The sequence below is a fragment of the Echinops telfairi genome, unplaced genomic scaffold, assembly GCF_000313985.2.
Source record: "Echinops telfairi isolate 266 unplaced genomic scaffold, ASM31398v2 ScPeMD7_18;HRSCAF=68, whole genome shotgun sequence".
Taxonomy (NCBI): domain Eukaryota; kingdom Metazoa; phylum Chordata; class Mammalia; order Afrosoricida; family Tenrecidae; genus Echinops; species Echinops telfairi.
Window position 1 is genome coordinate 14,144,390 of NW_022103915.1, and position 14,238 is coordinate 14,158,627.

Genomic DNA, 14,238 nt, shown 5'->3' on the forward strand with positions numbered 1-14,238 from the left:
AAATGTTTTGAGAATGAAGATGACAACACATGTACAAATGTGCTTGACACAATGGATGGAAGGATGGATTGTGATAAGAGATGTACGAGCCCCCAATAAAAGGATTTAAAAAAAGCTAACGAGGTTCCCTTTCCTTTAAAACAAACAAACACATAAATAAAAAGAGTGAACACATGGGCAGTACTGTTCCGCCAAGTCAAGCTTGGCATGCTGACCACACTGCGACCCACTAGGGGCCCGGAGGCACCGGGTGATGGTGCTTCTCTGCAGACTAGAACTGGACAGGAAGGTCTCTTCCTAGGTTAGGGTTACCCTCACTTACTCTCTGGCAGACCTCAGTGGGAAATGCTGACGTTGACAGAAAGGAGCGAGGCGAAGGAGGAGAGATCAGAGATGGCTGTTCCTCCCTTAGGTCCTGCAAGTTTGCTTGAGTTCATTGGATTCAAAAGGCAGATTCAAAAAAGATGGATGGGCGGCATAGACCTTGCGTCATAAAGGCCCTGGGAGGCTCCTGACCCATCTGAGGCACTCACCTGAACTCTGCAGGGTACTGCTTCACCAGCCAGTCCACGTCGAAGCAGTAGTTAAACTAGATGGGGGAGAGAAAGGACTACATCACCGGGCGTCCAGACAAGCGGCCAGAAGAACGTGTATTGCTCAGAAACTTAGCTCTAACAACCACAAAAACCACCACATTCACTGCCACAGAGGTAATCCCGACCCACAGGGACCTGCTGCCCCTGTGGTTTCCAAGACTACTTCTTTAAGGGAGTACAAGCCATATCTTATCTTCCTTGGAAACGACTTAGACAGCTGCATCCCTCAGATCAGGCTTGAAATACGCCCTCTTTTAAGAAACCCGTGGTTTGAGTGGAGGTTCCCAGAGTACATTCAACATTGTGCCCGCCGCGTGCGGTGCCCTCAGGGTTAAAGTCCCCTTCCTACTCCCCCGGGGGCCCTGCATCCATTTCTCCTTCTGCCCCTGTCTGGTTTCAAAGGGGTTTGGGGGCGAATGCTGCCCTTTTGGTCTGAAATGGTTGCTTGTTCTGGGAAGAGCATCCCTGTGAGTGTCAGAGTTCACTTTACAGCCCTGGGTGCTGTGTGGCTAGAAAGTATCTTGAAGGGGCTATGTGGTCAAAGGAACTAAAAGAAACAGAAGCTTGAGAAAACGGGCTCAAAAGTTACCATGTGGGCAGGCTCTGGTAGCAAGTGCCCTCGTAAAATGTGTCCTCTAACAGCCTCTGAGTAAGGGTAAAATGGGAACTGAGGAATGTAGCCTTCTTCTCTTGCCACAAACTTTCTATGCCCGTAAAGAGTTACAGTCTCGGAAACTCACAGGGGCGGCTCTACCCTGTCCTGGAGGGTCGCTGTGAGTCAGCATCAAGCCCGTGACAGCAAGTAGAGTGATCATAAGAAGACAGATCCACAAAGATCCTTGGACTTTTAGAAACACCTGTTTCATTTCGGCCTCCCTGGCCAGCTTTGCACAGAGACCTCTGGGACCGAACTTTCACTGGGCTTATGAAAACCACCTGCTGACCACAGCTCACACTGATCTGGCCCATGGAGGCACCTCCCCACGCCTGGGCAGTGGTTCATCCTTCTCCGGGGCACAGTAACTCCATCTAGCTAGGCCAGCACAAGTGGGGTCACCCTCCCTTTCTCTGGAGACCACCCACAGTCAAGCGGATCTTCAAGGTCACGGACAGCTCTGAATTCTCTGGGGCTGTGCCCTTTTCTCCTGGACTGCTTTTTGTGTGAGCTTGGAGCATGGCGGGGATTTATCAACAAGCAGGGGCCAGCTCTGTCAGATGGGAGCAACCACACAGGCAGAAGATTCACAAACTTTACTCACAACTTCCTTTTTGGTTGGTGCAGGAAACATCATACTTATTTTCCCGAGCACGGACATGACCTTTCGCCGTCTAGTCACCATCCCCGGGTCCCAAGAGATGGTCCATGTCCCCAAAGGAAAACTCTAGCTGCATTTCCCCAACTCGGCTGACCCTGGGATTCAAGCTAGCGTCCCAAGCTCTGCTGGCCATGCCCCCACACTGCATCAAGGGCCATGGACCTACAATGGTGGTGCTAGGTGCCAACCTCCGCCTATGCACCAGCGCAGGGGACCCTGCGCACGCTCTCTTGCTTATCCCATTCCACCCCAAGAAGAGGCGATCGTAAACTCACCTGAGCCGAAGAGACAAGTGTCCCAAAGAGGGGAGACAGAATATCTGAGAAGACAAAATGTATAAAATTCAATTTGCACCGAGATTAAAAACCCTGTCCTGGTAACTGTCACGATAAATTTACTGAACGGCCACCGACAATTACAGTGTGGCTTAAGAGAATAGTACTGTTTTCTAAAATTCCAGAAAGAAAATGTCCCTGTGCTATTTAATAGTGATTACATGTTCTTTTACAAAATACCGGATAAAGTTAAGACCTAGGGCGTCAGACTTATCCCCGGACTTATGATTCAGTGGTGTGTGTGTGTGTGTGTCTGTGGGGGGGCCTGGGAATCTGTATTTCTGTAGGTCTCCAGGTGGTGGGGAGGCTCCGCGGACCACAGAGCCCCACAGCTGCCCAGTGTGTGCTCTTGGACATGCTGTCACCTTGCCACAAGTAGGACAGGGTGGGTGGCCTGCAGGAAACCCTTCAGTGTCAAAGGACAGCATTAACTGGTCAAAATGGGCTTTCTCTCTCTTTTCCCCATGAGAGGACTAAGAGTACAAAGAGGGGGTCTCAGGGTCACTCTAGTTGCCCCCACCTGGCTGGGAGCACACCCTGGGGTCAGTCTGGCCAAGCCAGCAGCCATACTCACCCTTGATGTGCAGGGCCCCGGAGTTGTACTTGGGCTTAACTCCTGAGACTCTGGTGAGGTAAAACCGGAAGGGGTCCCCCTTCTCCAACATGTCCCAGATGTCCTGGCCTGTGCCTGATGTCTCCTCCTCGGCTTCCTCTTCTTTGAGCCTGTGCCTGGCGGGATGGCTGTGGTCGCCGGTCCTTTCTGCTGCGTGGCCTTGGGGAGGTGAGGGGCTTCTCTCCTTTTTGATGCCCGCACTCCCAGCCGGCTTCTGCTGTGTCTCTGGCTGTGGCTCATCATCGCTACTGGAGAGACACCAGCCCAGGTCTCCCTGGGAGCTGCTCTTCTGCCGTTTGGGAGGTGTTGCTGCAGAAGGAGGCTCCGTGCTGCTGAATCTCACGGGGGACACCTTCCGCCTGTGGGCGGCGCGCCGTGCCTCTGAGCAGTGGTATCGGGGCTCACTGGCTGTGCCGTGCCCGGTGGGGGGTGGGGAAGAGGCGAGTGGCTTGTCCAGCGTGGGCTTCTCGTCCCCACTGTCATCACTGCTGGATATCGTCCACCTCCCGTAATCGCCTTCCTGAGACATCCCTCTCCCTCCCTGTGGACAGGGAAGATGGAAACACTGTTCGTTATTGATTGGGCTAAGCTAAAGCAGGCCAGGGCCCTGCTTTCCTGCGCATCCCTGGAGGTTAGCAAGTTGCCGCCGAGAATGAGGAGACCGAGAAATGGCACCAGGGATGCCTGACTCCCGATAACTGGAGAGCCTGCCTGCCAGAGCTGATACATGACATCCTGGCCCATAAACCTTGCTGCTGCAGCACGGACCTCCCTCTCCCTGCTTTCCTTTAAAAACCCCAGACCCTGGACAAAGCCGACGATTCCCCTAGACTACTTGCTAGACCACGGGGCTCTCCCTTAATAAAGCTATTTCTGTTTTGCTCTCCCTTTGTCCTGTCAACTCTCTTTGTCTCCCCGTGCCTCAGTTTACCTCTCACTCGCCCTGTGCCTCAGTTCGTCTTTACAGTTAACTCCTACTCGGCGGGCCACTGGCAAACTCACACTTACTGTTCTTGTTGAATTGCATCGGACTCAGAGTGACCTCTCAACTGACAGAGCAGAACTACCCCTTGGGATTTTCTTGGCTGTGGCCTCTGTGGACGCAGACAGCCACCTTCTCTACCTGGGAGGCCCTGGGCGGGTTGGAACAACTCACCTATCGGGAGCAGCTGAGCACTTGACCACTGTGCACCGATGCTCCCGAGGACTCTCAGATTCTCTGTCCAATGAGCTGGTGTGGCACCAGACGCTGGGCCACGAAGCCCACGGAGACACAGGGCTGCTTTCACAGAACAGGACCCGAACCTGCCAGCACTCAGTGCCAATGAGTCGATGCTGATGCATAGCCACCCCTGCAGGGGAGGGTGTAGAACTGCCCAGGTGAATTTCCAAGTCTGTATAGTGGTTGCGTGTTGGGCTTCGATCTGAATGGTCAGCAGTTCAAGATCACCAGCAGCTCCTTGGGAGAAAGACTGGGCTTTCTACTCCTGTAAACAGTTAGTCTAGGAAACCTACATGGGGTGGCTGTGCATCAGCAGTGACGAGATGGAAGTGAATTTGTTTGTTTGTTTTTTTAACACTTCGTAGGAGTAGAAAACCTTGACTTTCTCCCGAGGAGCTGCTGGGCTTTGAACTGCTGACCTTGTGGGTCATAGCCCAACTTGTAACCATGACACCCATCGAGGCTCCTGAATATGCTAGAGGCATGGAGCCCTGGTGGGGTAGTGGTTACGCCTTGGTCTGAGATCCACATGGTCCCCAGTTCAAAACAACCAGCAGCTCCTTGGGAGGAAGACTGGGCTTTCTAGTCCTGTAAACAGGGACAGTCTGGGAAACCCACGGGAGGTCGCTATCAGTCAACATTGACTCGAAGGCAGTGAGTATACACACGTCGGTGCACACTGGAACATAAGTTTGACCTCTCATCCAGACTCAGAGGCCAGCGTGTCCATGATGATTTCCCCGGAGATCAGCTCCCTGCCGTGAAGTGCAGCGAGCCCCTCAGGACGGGCCAAATGACCACTTCAGTCTCCTTCGCACCCTCTGAAGTATTTCTGAGGGGCCGTGGTGGCGTACTGGTTAAGCACTCATCTGCGTACCAGAAGGTTTGTGGTTTGAACCCACCAGGAGCTCTGTGGGGCACAGACCCGGGGACCGCTCTGTAAAGGTGACAGTCCCAGGAAACCCATGGAGGGGGAGGGACAGTGATGGCCCCGGCCTGGCCCGGAGGGCTGACAGAGAAGAGCAGCAGTGAGCAAGGACAGTGCTCAGAGTGGGCGCCCTCACATCTAACCACAGCACCAGGACTGCTCCTCCCTGCTGGGGTCCCGTTCCCACTCACAGCGGCCCTGCGGGCCACAGCCGGAGACACTGCTCAGTGGGTCCATGCCATCCTCACTCCTGCTATGTGACACCCACCATGCCACCCACCTCCTGGCTGGTCTACGTAGAACAGCCCCAGAGGGTTGTCTGGCCTGGCATCTTGTCTATCAGTCTGTCATACCCCGGTGGCTTGCATGGTACTGTGGGGCTAGACGTGGTGCCTCCAGTCTTTCAAATGCCAGCAGGGCTGTTACCTGCTGGTGCAAAGTCTCAGCGGAGACTCCTGACCAAGATAGGCTGGTAGGTTGGATGCAGCTATCTACTTTAAAAAACTAGACAGGGGACATCTTATCACACTGTCTGGTACAGCGCCAGACGATGATGCCCTCAGGTCAGAAGGGACCCCAGTACGCCTGGGAAACAGCTGGCTCCTCAAAGTAGAATCGGCCTCAAGGATGTGGATGGAGCAATAGTTGGGGGACTTTCATTTACTTTCATTGGTAGGGCTCCAAATGACATCAAGCACAAATGTCCTAGGCATTAGTGCACTGTGATGGACTGGCATTGGTCAATATGGATCAGATTATCAATCACATGGTTTCTAAAAACAAACAAACAAAAAAACAACTAAACTCACTGCCATCAAGTCAATGCTGACTCAAACCTTTTGGGTTTCTGAGACTGCAACTTTGATGGAAATAGAAAGCTCAGTCTTTCTCCCACAGCTGCTGGATTTGAACTGCCAACCATGCAGATCACAGCGCAACGCGTAACACTGTGCCACCGAGGGTCCTTCACATGGTCTACTGTGCTGACAATAATAAATTGGAGAGCGTGAAACCACATTCATTATCAAAAAGAACACTTCACGATCTATCCTGAAGCACAATGCTGCCCAGGACAGTTAACAGGCACTCATCCATGAGTACAAGGAAGACCAGTGCGTCTGAGATCTTACTATTATTCAAGTTCACACAGCATCCACAAAGCCATAGGGAAAGAAATGGAAGATTTCTAGCAACTTCAGAGATCTAAAATCGATCAAGTGTAATCAGATGGTATTGATAATTACTAGTGTTCAGAGTTTGAAAGGTGGGAACAAAGGATGGGTAGTTGAAAAATATAGCCCTGGTGGTAAAAGGATGTGGGAGACAGCACAATAGAATCTTGCAAGACTACTGACTTATTCATTGCAAATAACGGTTTTCAACAACGCCAACACTGATTGCACACGTGCCCCTTGCCAGAGGGAATCTGCTGGCGTCAAATGAACTACATCTGCGGAAAGACTGATGGGGACGCTCAGTATCATCATTCAGGACAGGGCTGAGCGTGGGGCAGACCACTGATTACTTATTCATACATGTAAGTGGAAGAAAAGTCCATGAGAGGCAAAATACAACTCTGGGTCAATGCCACCTTAGGTTAGAGACCATCCCGACAATACATGGACGCACTGAACATGAATGAGCAGCGACCAGTCAGGCTGTGGAAGGACACCAAGGGCAGTATAGATCAACAAGGTCATTAGAAAGGGGGCAAAATGGATGTCATGAAAGAACCTGAATCTAGAGCTTAAGTGAAGGGCAGGCGGGGAAGTCAAAAAGTTCAACATTTCAAGGAAAATTAGAAAAGACAAAGTATTATAATGAAGCGTGAAAACCGGAGAGGCGGCACACACTCAGCATTCCTAAAGGACAAAGAGGAACACACTCCAGCCCCAGGGCTGCAACAGTCCAGGAGTCCCTGGTGCAGCAGGCATCAGAGCGGGTACAGCTCTTTCAGACAGTCTCTGTGGTTCCTACAGAAGGACGGGGGAGGGACTATGTAAATAGGAGGCATGTGCAGCCCCCTCGGGGGTTTGAATAGTTTGCCAATAAAGTAAAATAAAATATACCATGTGGGGTGGGGCCGTGCAAATAAGGCATGTAAGACCCTACCATGGGGATTGTCAGTTCTGCCATCCCACTGGGTTTAAGATGAGCAATTCTGAGGGGGAGGGAGGAGGGACAAAAAGAGGAGCGGACACCAAGGGCTCAATAGAGAGCAAATGTCTAGAAAAGAATGAGGGCAACATATGTACAAACATGCCTGATTCAATTGATGTAAGGATTGTGATAAGAGTTGTACGAGCCCCCAATAAAATGATTAAAATAAATAAGTAAATAATAGCAATTCCAGAGCAGAAAGGACACTCAGTACCGTTCAGATAGAAGGAGAGTGGAGCCATCTTTAAGTTTAGAGATCCCTGCGGCGAATGTTACTATCCGGGACACAGGACTGTGATGTCACCAACAGTGAGAGGTGGTAGAGGTCATGGCAGAGAACCCAGAAAGTGAGATGTTCCAACAAGCTGACGCAGGACTGGAAGAGCCCCTTAATCTATGCCGGAAGTTTGTACAACAGCCACCTGGCCACCTGACTGGACAAGATCTGTGTTTGTGCCTATTTCAACAGAAGGCAGAAATTACCGAACAGTATCTCTCATATCACATGCAGGTAGTCATGCCTTATGAGGAAACTGACAGAATTCAAGCCAGCGTTAGAAGAGGGCTTGGAACGAAGGACCTCACTGCTGACATCAGCTGGCTCTTGGCTGAAAGCAGAGAATACCAGGAAGATGTTTACCTGTGTTTTACTGGCTTTCCAGAGGCATTTAACTGTGTGGGTAACACTGGTCAGAATGAGGATTCCAGCACACTTCATTGTTCTCAGGTGGAACCTGTACACAGAACAGGCGATACTGCATGGTTTCGATCAGGACTGGTGTGAATAAGAGCTTCAATTCTGAGCACTAGTTTTGTGGAAGGCTAGCGTAGAGAGCCCTAAATCCATTTTGAGCCTCCACATAAATTCAGCCTCCAATGAATTCTATTATCCAGCACGGAAAAAGCTTTGCCTTCAGGCAGAGAGTGTTTGAAAGTGAATCACTGACTCCCCTGCCAGCACTGGGAGGGCAAGTCTCACCTTTCTTCCGGACTTGCCTAGGAATGAACGTTACGTAATGGGAATTGGGGTGCCAGGGTCACCTGGTCCTGAGTCATACCCCACCCGTGGTGGTGAGAGAGGGCCTCAAACCAACCCTGGGGAAGCTTTCCTAACCTAACTGTCGATGGTCCTGGGCTCATTTCTGTAGTCTCAGGTGGGACAGAAAGGGACTCATCTCCTGCCAACCAAGGTTCGGTGACAATTTCCTGTTTTCCATGACCACAGGGGTCCTCAAACTTTTTAAACAGGGGGCCAGTTCACTGTCCCTCAGACCGTTGGAGGGACGGACTATAGTTTTAAAAAATACTATGAACAAATTCCAACGCACGCTGTACATATCTTATTTTGAAGTGAAAAAAGCAAATGGGGTAAAAACACCTGGCCGGCTGTAGTTCGAGGATCCCTGACCTAGAGTACTTGGCCTGGTGCTCTGGTGGCACAGCAGTTACCTCTTGGCTGCGATCCACAAGTTTGCAACTAGAAAGCACCAGGTGCTCACAGGGAGAAAGAGGAGGCTTTCTAATCCCCTCAGGAGTTACAGTCTTGGATACTCAGAGGGGTAGTTCTACCCTGTCCTGTAGGGTCGGTACCAGTCAGTCCCTACTGGACGGCAGTGAGATGGTAATTAGCCACATGGCTGTGAACCCTTCAGACTCCACTGTGGCCTTGTGTGGAATTTCTCCCTTATCTGGATGTCTTGTCTTGTCTTTGTTTACCTTAAGATTTAATAAAAGGGTCTCTATAAAATATATTTGAATGGGGAGGGGGTGTCTCATTCCCCCTGGAACAAGTGGTAGCTTTTTGAAACCCTCAGACTAATTCCATTTCTGTAAAACTCCTTGCTTGATATGTGACTCTGCCACCTCCCTTCTGTTACCCAAGAACCCCCAGGAAGGAACCCAATCTGACCACTTCAGAAGGGAGAGATGCGGCTAGAGAACACCCAGAAGCACATGGCTTGACAGCCGGAGCTCTGTTTATGGGCAGAGGTGGGTGAGAGGGTGGAAGGGGTAGGAAGAAGCTACAATCCTGAAGATAAGGAGGTATGCCCCCAATTTTGTTCACAAGACCCCACACTGCTGCTTGTCGGTGCAGACAATAAAATCCCTTTTTGCTTCTCTCCTAAGCAGGTCCTGCTTTAGTGTAATGGGCTGACAGGGCAAGCCAAGGGCCTGAAGGTGGGGCCGACAACACATTGTCATCCTACTTCTTCAACCTGCAAGGGGACCCTAGTGGCATAGCGGTTTTGGCTGCTAACTGCAAAGTCATTGGTTCGAAACCACGAGCCGCTCCATGGGAGAAAAGGACAGTGCTTTCATTCCTGTAGAGAGCTACAGTTTTGGACACTCACAGGAGCAGGTCTACCCTGTCCTGTAGGCCTGCTATGCGTTGGCACTGACTCCATGGTAGTGAGCTCAGTGTTTGGTGTTCCAACTGCAGAGTGGATAATCTGAGAACTACACAAGGGATCAGGCATCAGGCCTGGAGGAAGCTTCTCACCACCTTCGGCATGCAGATGCCAGTCTTGCTTTCAGCAAGGGAAGAGGGCTCGAAGCACTTGCTGATGATGGTCAAAGGCTATGGACTTCAGTGTGGATTACACCTCAACACAAGGAAAGCCAACATCCTCACAGAGACCAGTGAGCGCTGTCATGAGAAGCAGAGCTAAGACTGAAGCTGTCATGGATTTTATTTTGCTTGGATCCACAGCGATGTCCCTGAAAGCAGCAGTCAAGAAAAGAGAAGTACTGCAGTGGGCAAATCTGCGGCAGACCTCTTGAAGGTATCTTCAGTCACCTCAGACCTTTGAGAGCTGGACGCTGAGCAAAGACTGGAGGAGACTGGGTGCCTTTGAGTTTATGGGGTTGGAGATGAACACTGCGTAATGAAAGGCCCGAAGAACAAATAAATCTGCCAAGGAAGTAGTACAGCCAGAATGCGCCCGAGGAACGAGGTTGGAGATATTCAGTCTCTTTCACCATGGATGTTGTGGTAGTTACACAATTGCATGTCAACTTGATAAATAAATTATAGCAGTGGAGTATAACCTGTCAATCAGGTCACAGCCTGATTGATTCCTCCTTGTGGGTGTGGCCTTCTCATGAGGATGCTGGGAACTTTGTCTCTCTTGATTCTGCCATCAGAAGAGGCAGGCCACACACTCTGCTTCACTTTATTGTTGACAAGCCACATGGAGGCATGCTGATGGTGGCCAGAGCCCTGGAGATGCTTCCACCGCCACTGGATCCACAAGACTTTGCACCACAGGGCTATGATCTTCCTGTACTCGGCATCACTGCATGTGTTGTGAGTCTGAAAAGGATTTTATAGACTGGTATTGGAACTATGGGCTAATACCAGACTTACGGACTTGATCTGATGGGGATGGTTTCTTAATATACAATTCCTCTTTGATATAAAGCTCTCTTACACAGGAGTGTCTCTGGATTTGTTTCTCTAGTCAACCCAGACTACCGCAGACATGTTATCAGGAGGACCAGTCCCTGGAGAGGGATGCCATGCTTGGTAAAATAGAGGGTCAGGAAAATGAGGAATGTCCTCAGTTGAGATGTGGACTGATGCAGTGGCTGCGACCATGGACTCAACCTAACACGTGTGAAGCAGGTGGGTGGACAAGAGTTTTGTTCACAGGGTCCCTAAGGGTAGGAAATGGTTCAAGGGCACCTAAGAGCAGCAGTCTTCAGGCCCAGGTCACCGCCTGACTTCTACCCACCACTACCCTTTGGTTCAGCAGCTGAGCACTCGATCATTGGGCGCCAGGGCTCCTTGGATTCTTCTTGGGGAATGAGGCTGACTGACGTACCACTGAGCAGTCTCGGGTCTCTGTGCAATGGGACAGGCCAGACAGCATCTGACCTACCACTGCCACGAACACCGGGCAAGCAGCTCACACTTTGCCTGCTGGGTTTCATGTCTTACACTCGAGCATTCCCCGTGTCTTAGACTCTAGAAGTTGTTGGACAGAGGCGTTTAAGCTGTCACCTTTCACTCTGAACTATTTCAGTGGCTAGAGTTTGTGACTTTAAAATTTTAATAAAACACAAAAGAACCCCCTTAGGGGAACCTCCTCGGTGTTAGCAGGAGCGCTCTTTGAATTTGACAGCAGCTCTAAAGCAAGGCACCCGGCAACAGAATCTTCAATTAGGAGTCCTCGGGCTGTTCTCTCTTCAGTCCTCCTTCAGACAAAAGCAGAGCGGATGTCAGTCTTCAGGTGACAAAGAGTTTGGTTTCTGGAGAAAAGGAGACGTTTATAGATAGTTTAGAGCTGCCACCAGCTCTTCCCCAGGAGCCTTGGTGGTGCTGCTGTCAATTAAGCGTTAGACTGGATGGGTCTTCCACAGCTAAATGCAAATCCACCAGCTGCTCTGAGGGAGAAAGAGGAGCCGAGCTGCTCCCATACTGACAGCGTCGAAAACCCTATATCGGCTCCTTATATGAATCGAAATGGACTTGATGGCAGTGGGTTAGGGACCATCTCTTCCCCAGATGAATTACAGGTATTGTGGTCTGTATAATGGGTGGTGGGCTATATGCTACCCACAGGTTATTGGTTCAAACCCACCAGATGCTCCTTGGGAGCAAAATGAAGCTTTCTGCACCTGTAAAGAGTTCATTTGGGAAACCCACAGGGGCAGTTCAGTTTGTCCTATAGGCTTGCTGTTGTTGTTGTTAGGTGCCATCTACCTAGTTCCGGTGCATCCTGACCCCACATACAACTGAACGAAATACCACCCAGTCCTGCATCAAGTGCATATGTTCGATATTAGCCCATAGGTCCGATACCAATCTATAAAGTCCTCTTTAGACTCACGAAACACATACAATGACACCGAATGCAGGAAAATCACAGGCCAATGGGTGGAAAGTCTTGTGGATTCAGTGGTGGTGGAAGCATCTCAGTGCTGGCAGAGGTCTCCATGTGGCTTCTCCAGCTCTGAGGCTCTGGCTGCCATCAGCCTGTCTCCATGTGGCTTGTAAGCAAGACTGGGGAGGTGTTGAAGAGTTTTCTGCCTCCAGGGAGTTATACTGGAGTTCCCAGAATCCCCAGAAGACCATGACCACACAGAGCCCCCATTGGCTATGCCCAACCCTTCGCTCTTAATCCTCTCAAATTGTCAACAGATTGTATAACTACCATAGGTGGTCTGTATTCATCCAAGCCCACTGCTACTATGATGATGCTGATTTATGGCCAGCGCAGAAGTGGGCCTGAGGGTTTCCCAGACTAAATCTTTACAGGAATAGCCAGCCTCAATCATTCTCCTATGGAATGTCTGGTGGGTTTGAACCAGTAACTATGATTAGCAGCTCAGTGCATGACCCACTATGACCCAGGGCTCCTCATAGTGCCCTTTTATGGGAGCAGACTGTCTCATCATTTTGCTTTGGAGCAGCTGGTGGGTCTGAACTGCTGACTTTGTGGTTATCGGTCCAAATGCATAACCACTACACCACCAGAACTCCTTTTCAGTGAAGATTACAGCCATGGATGTCGTATGGGAGGTTTCTACAGGGCCGCTATGGGTTGTCTACCTTTTATAAGTAAAGGGACAGTGGGAACTCTCTTCAACAAAGTAGGGAAATGTGAGTTAAAAAAAAAATCCATTCACACATCGGACAGTGTAAGACATGAAAAAATAGTAATAGTTTATAAATTTCAAGGGCTCGTGAGGGAGAGAGAGTAGGGGAGGGAGGGGGGAAAATGAGGAGCTGATACCAAGGGCTCAAGTAGAAAGAGGGTGTATTGTGAATGATGATGGCAGACACAATGGGTGGATATATGGATTGTATGAGTTGTATGAGCTCCCAATAAAAAGATAAAAAAAAAATCCATTCACATACAATTCTGTTGTTTGATCCCATCCAGTGGGGTTATATAGTCATCAATGCTATCAGCTTCACATTCCCCACTTGTATCCCCCTCTTCCCACACCCCCAGGGAACCATTACTCCTGTTATTGTTTTTGAAGGGTTGCTTATCTTGGCTTTCATGTACCTAAAGATCTTAAATATACAAATAAACATATGCAAATCTAACACAATTAAGGAGGTAAACCAAATAAGAATATTAAGGGGAGGAAATATTAAAGAACTAGAGGATAGTTATGTGTTTCATCAGTGTCACACCACTCCCTGGATTTATCATCCCTTCTGTGTGGCCCTTCTAAAAGGGACTGTCTATGCTACAGGTTTTGGGTCTCCAATACAACCATGGCCCTTCACATTGATTTGGTTGCTTGTTTCTGAACTTCTGATACCTTTTCCTGTAGATACCTCATGATCACACAGGCTGGTGTGCTTCTTCCATGTGGGCTTTGTTGCTTCCCTGCTAGATGGCTCCTTGTTTAACTACAAGCCTTTAAGACCCCATATGCTGTATCTTTGAATAGCCAGGCACGATCTGATTTTTCACATTTGCTTATGCACCCATTTTGTTTTCAGCGATCATGTCAGGAAGGTGAGTATCATACAATGTTGCATTATTAGAACAAAGTGTTTTTTTGTTTTTTTTGAAATAAGAATCCTTCAATCCATGTATTGGAGGACAGTATGCCAGTTTCAGGCCAGGACAGGGGTGGGTGAAAACTGGGGGGCAAGGAAGTGTCCATTTGAGAGCAGTCCTGGGAAGCCTCACCTATGTCTGCACCATCTGTAGGCTTCCACGTCCCCAGGAGCCTGGGAAGTCCCATGGTCCTGCAGGCTCCACAGAGTAGTCAACTACCCAGACCTCCTTGAAGGGCTCAGAATGGGCCCTGAGCAACCATTAACAGAGGGTGTTAACCCAGACCCCAGACTGTGTATTACCTACTGACCGTGTGTTTTGATCTAAAAGGTCTATTAGAAGCTCTAAGTGGATACAGATTCACACACTCTTTCTTAAGGTACAGTTCCATTAACACTTGGTCTAGGGCCACTAGCCAGCTTCTCTGGGTCACCTGCAGCTGAGAAAGGCAGCCTCGGTGAGCTTCAAGTAGTGAAAGGTCAACATTGGACCCTGCTTCTCCCAGAGGTCCTGCTCACTCACCATCTTCTTTAACTTCGGACAC

The 14,238-nt window shown here is 49.7% G+C and overlaps 1 protein-coding gene across 1 annotated transcript in view; it reads right to left on the minus strand.

The window, feature by feature from the left end:
- TDP1 (tyrosyl-DNA phosphodiesterase 1) overlaps window positions 1–3,391 on the minus strand; it is a 68,911-nt gene extending 65,520 nt beyond the window's left edge. The window contains exons 1-3 of the mRNA XM_045288138.1: window positions 2,822–3,391; window positions 2,188–2,231; window positions 534–589 (exon numbers count right to left, since the gene is read on the minus strand). Of these exons, the coding sequence (XP_045144073.1) occupies window positions 534–589; window positions 2,188–2,231; window positions 2,822–3,389 (668 nt within the window). The 5' untranslated portion in view covers window positions 3,390–3,391. The remainder of the gene's footprint in view (window positions 1–533; window positions 590–2,187; window positions 2,232–2,821) is intronic.
- Between the last annotated feature and the right edge of the window lie 10,847 nt (window positions 3,392–14,238).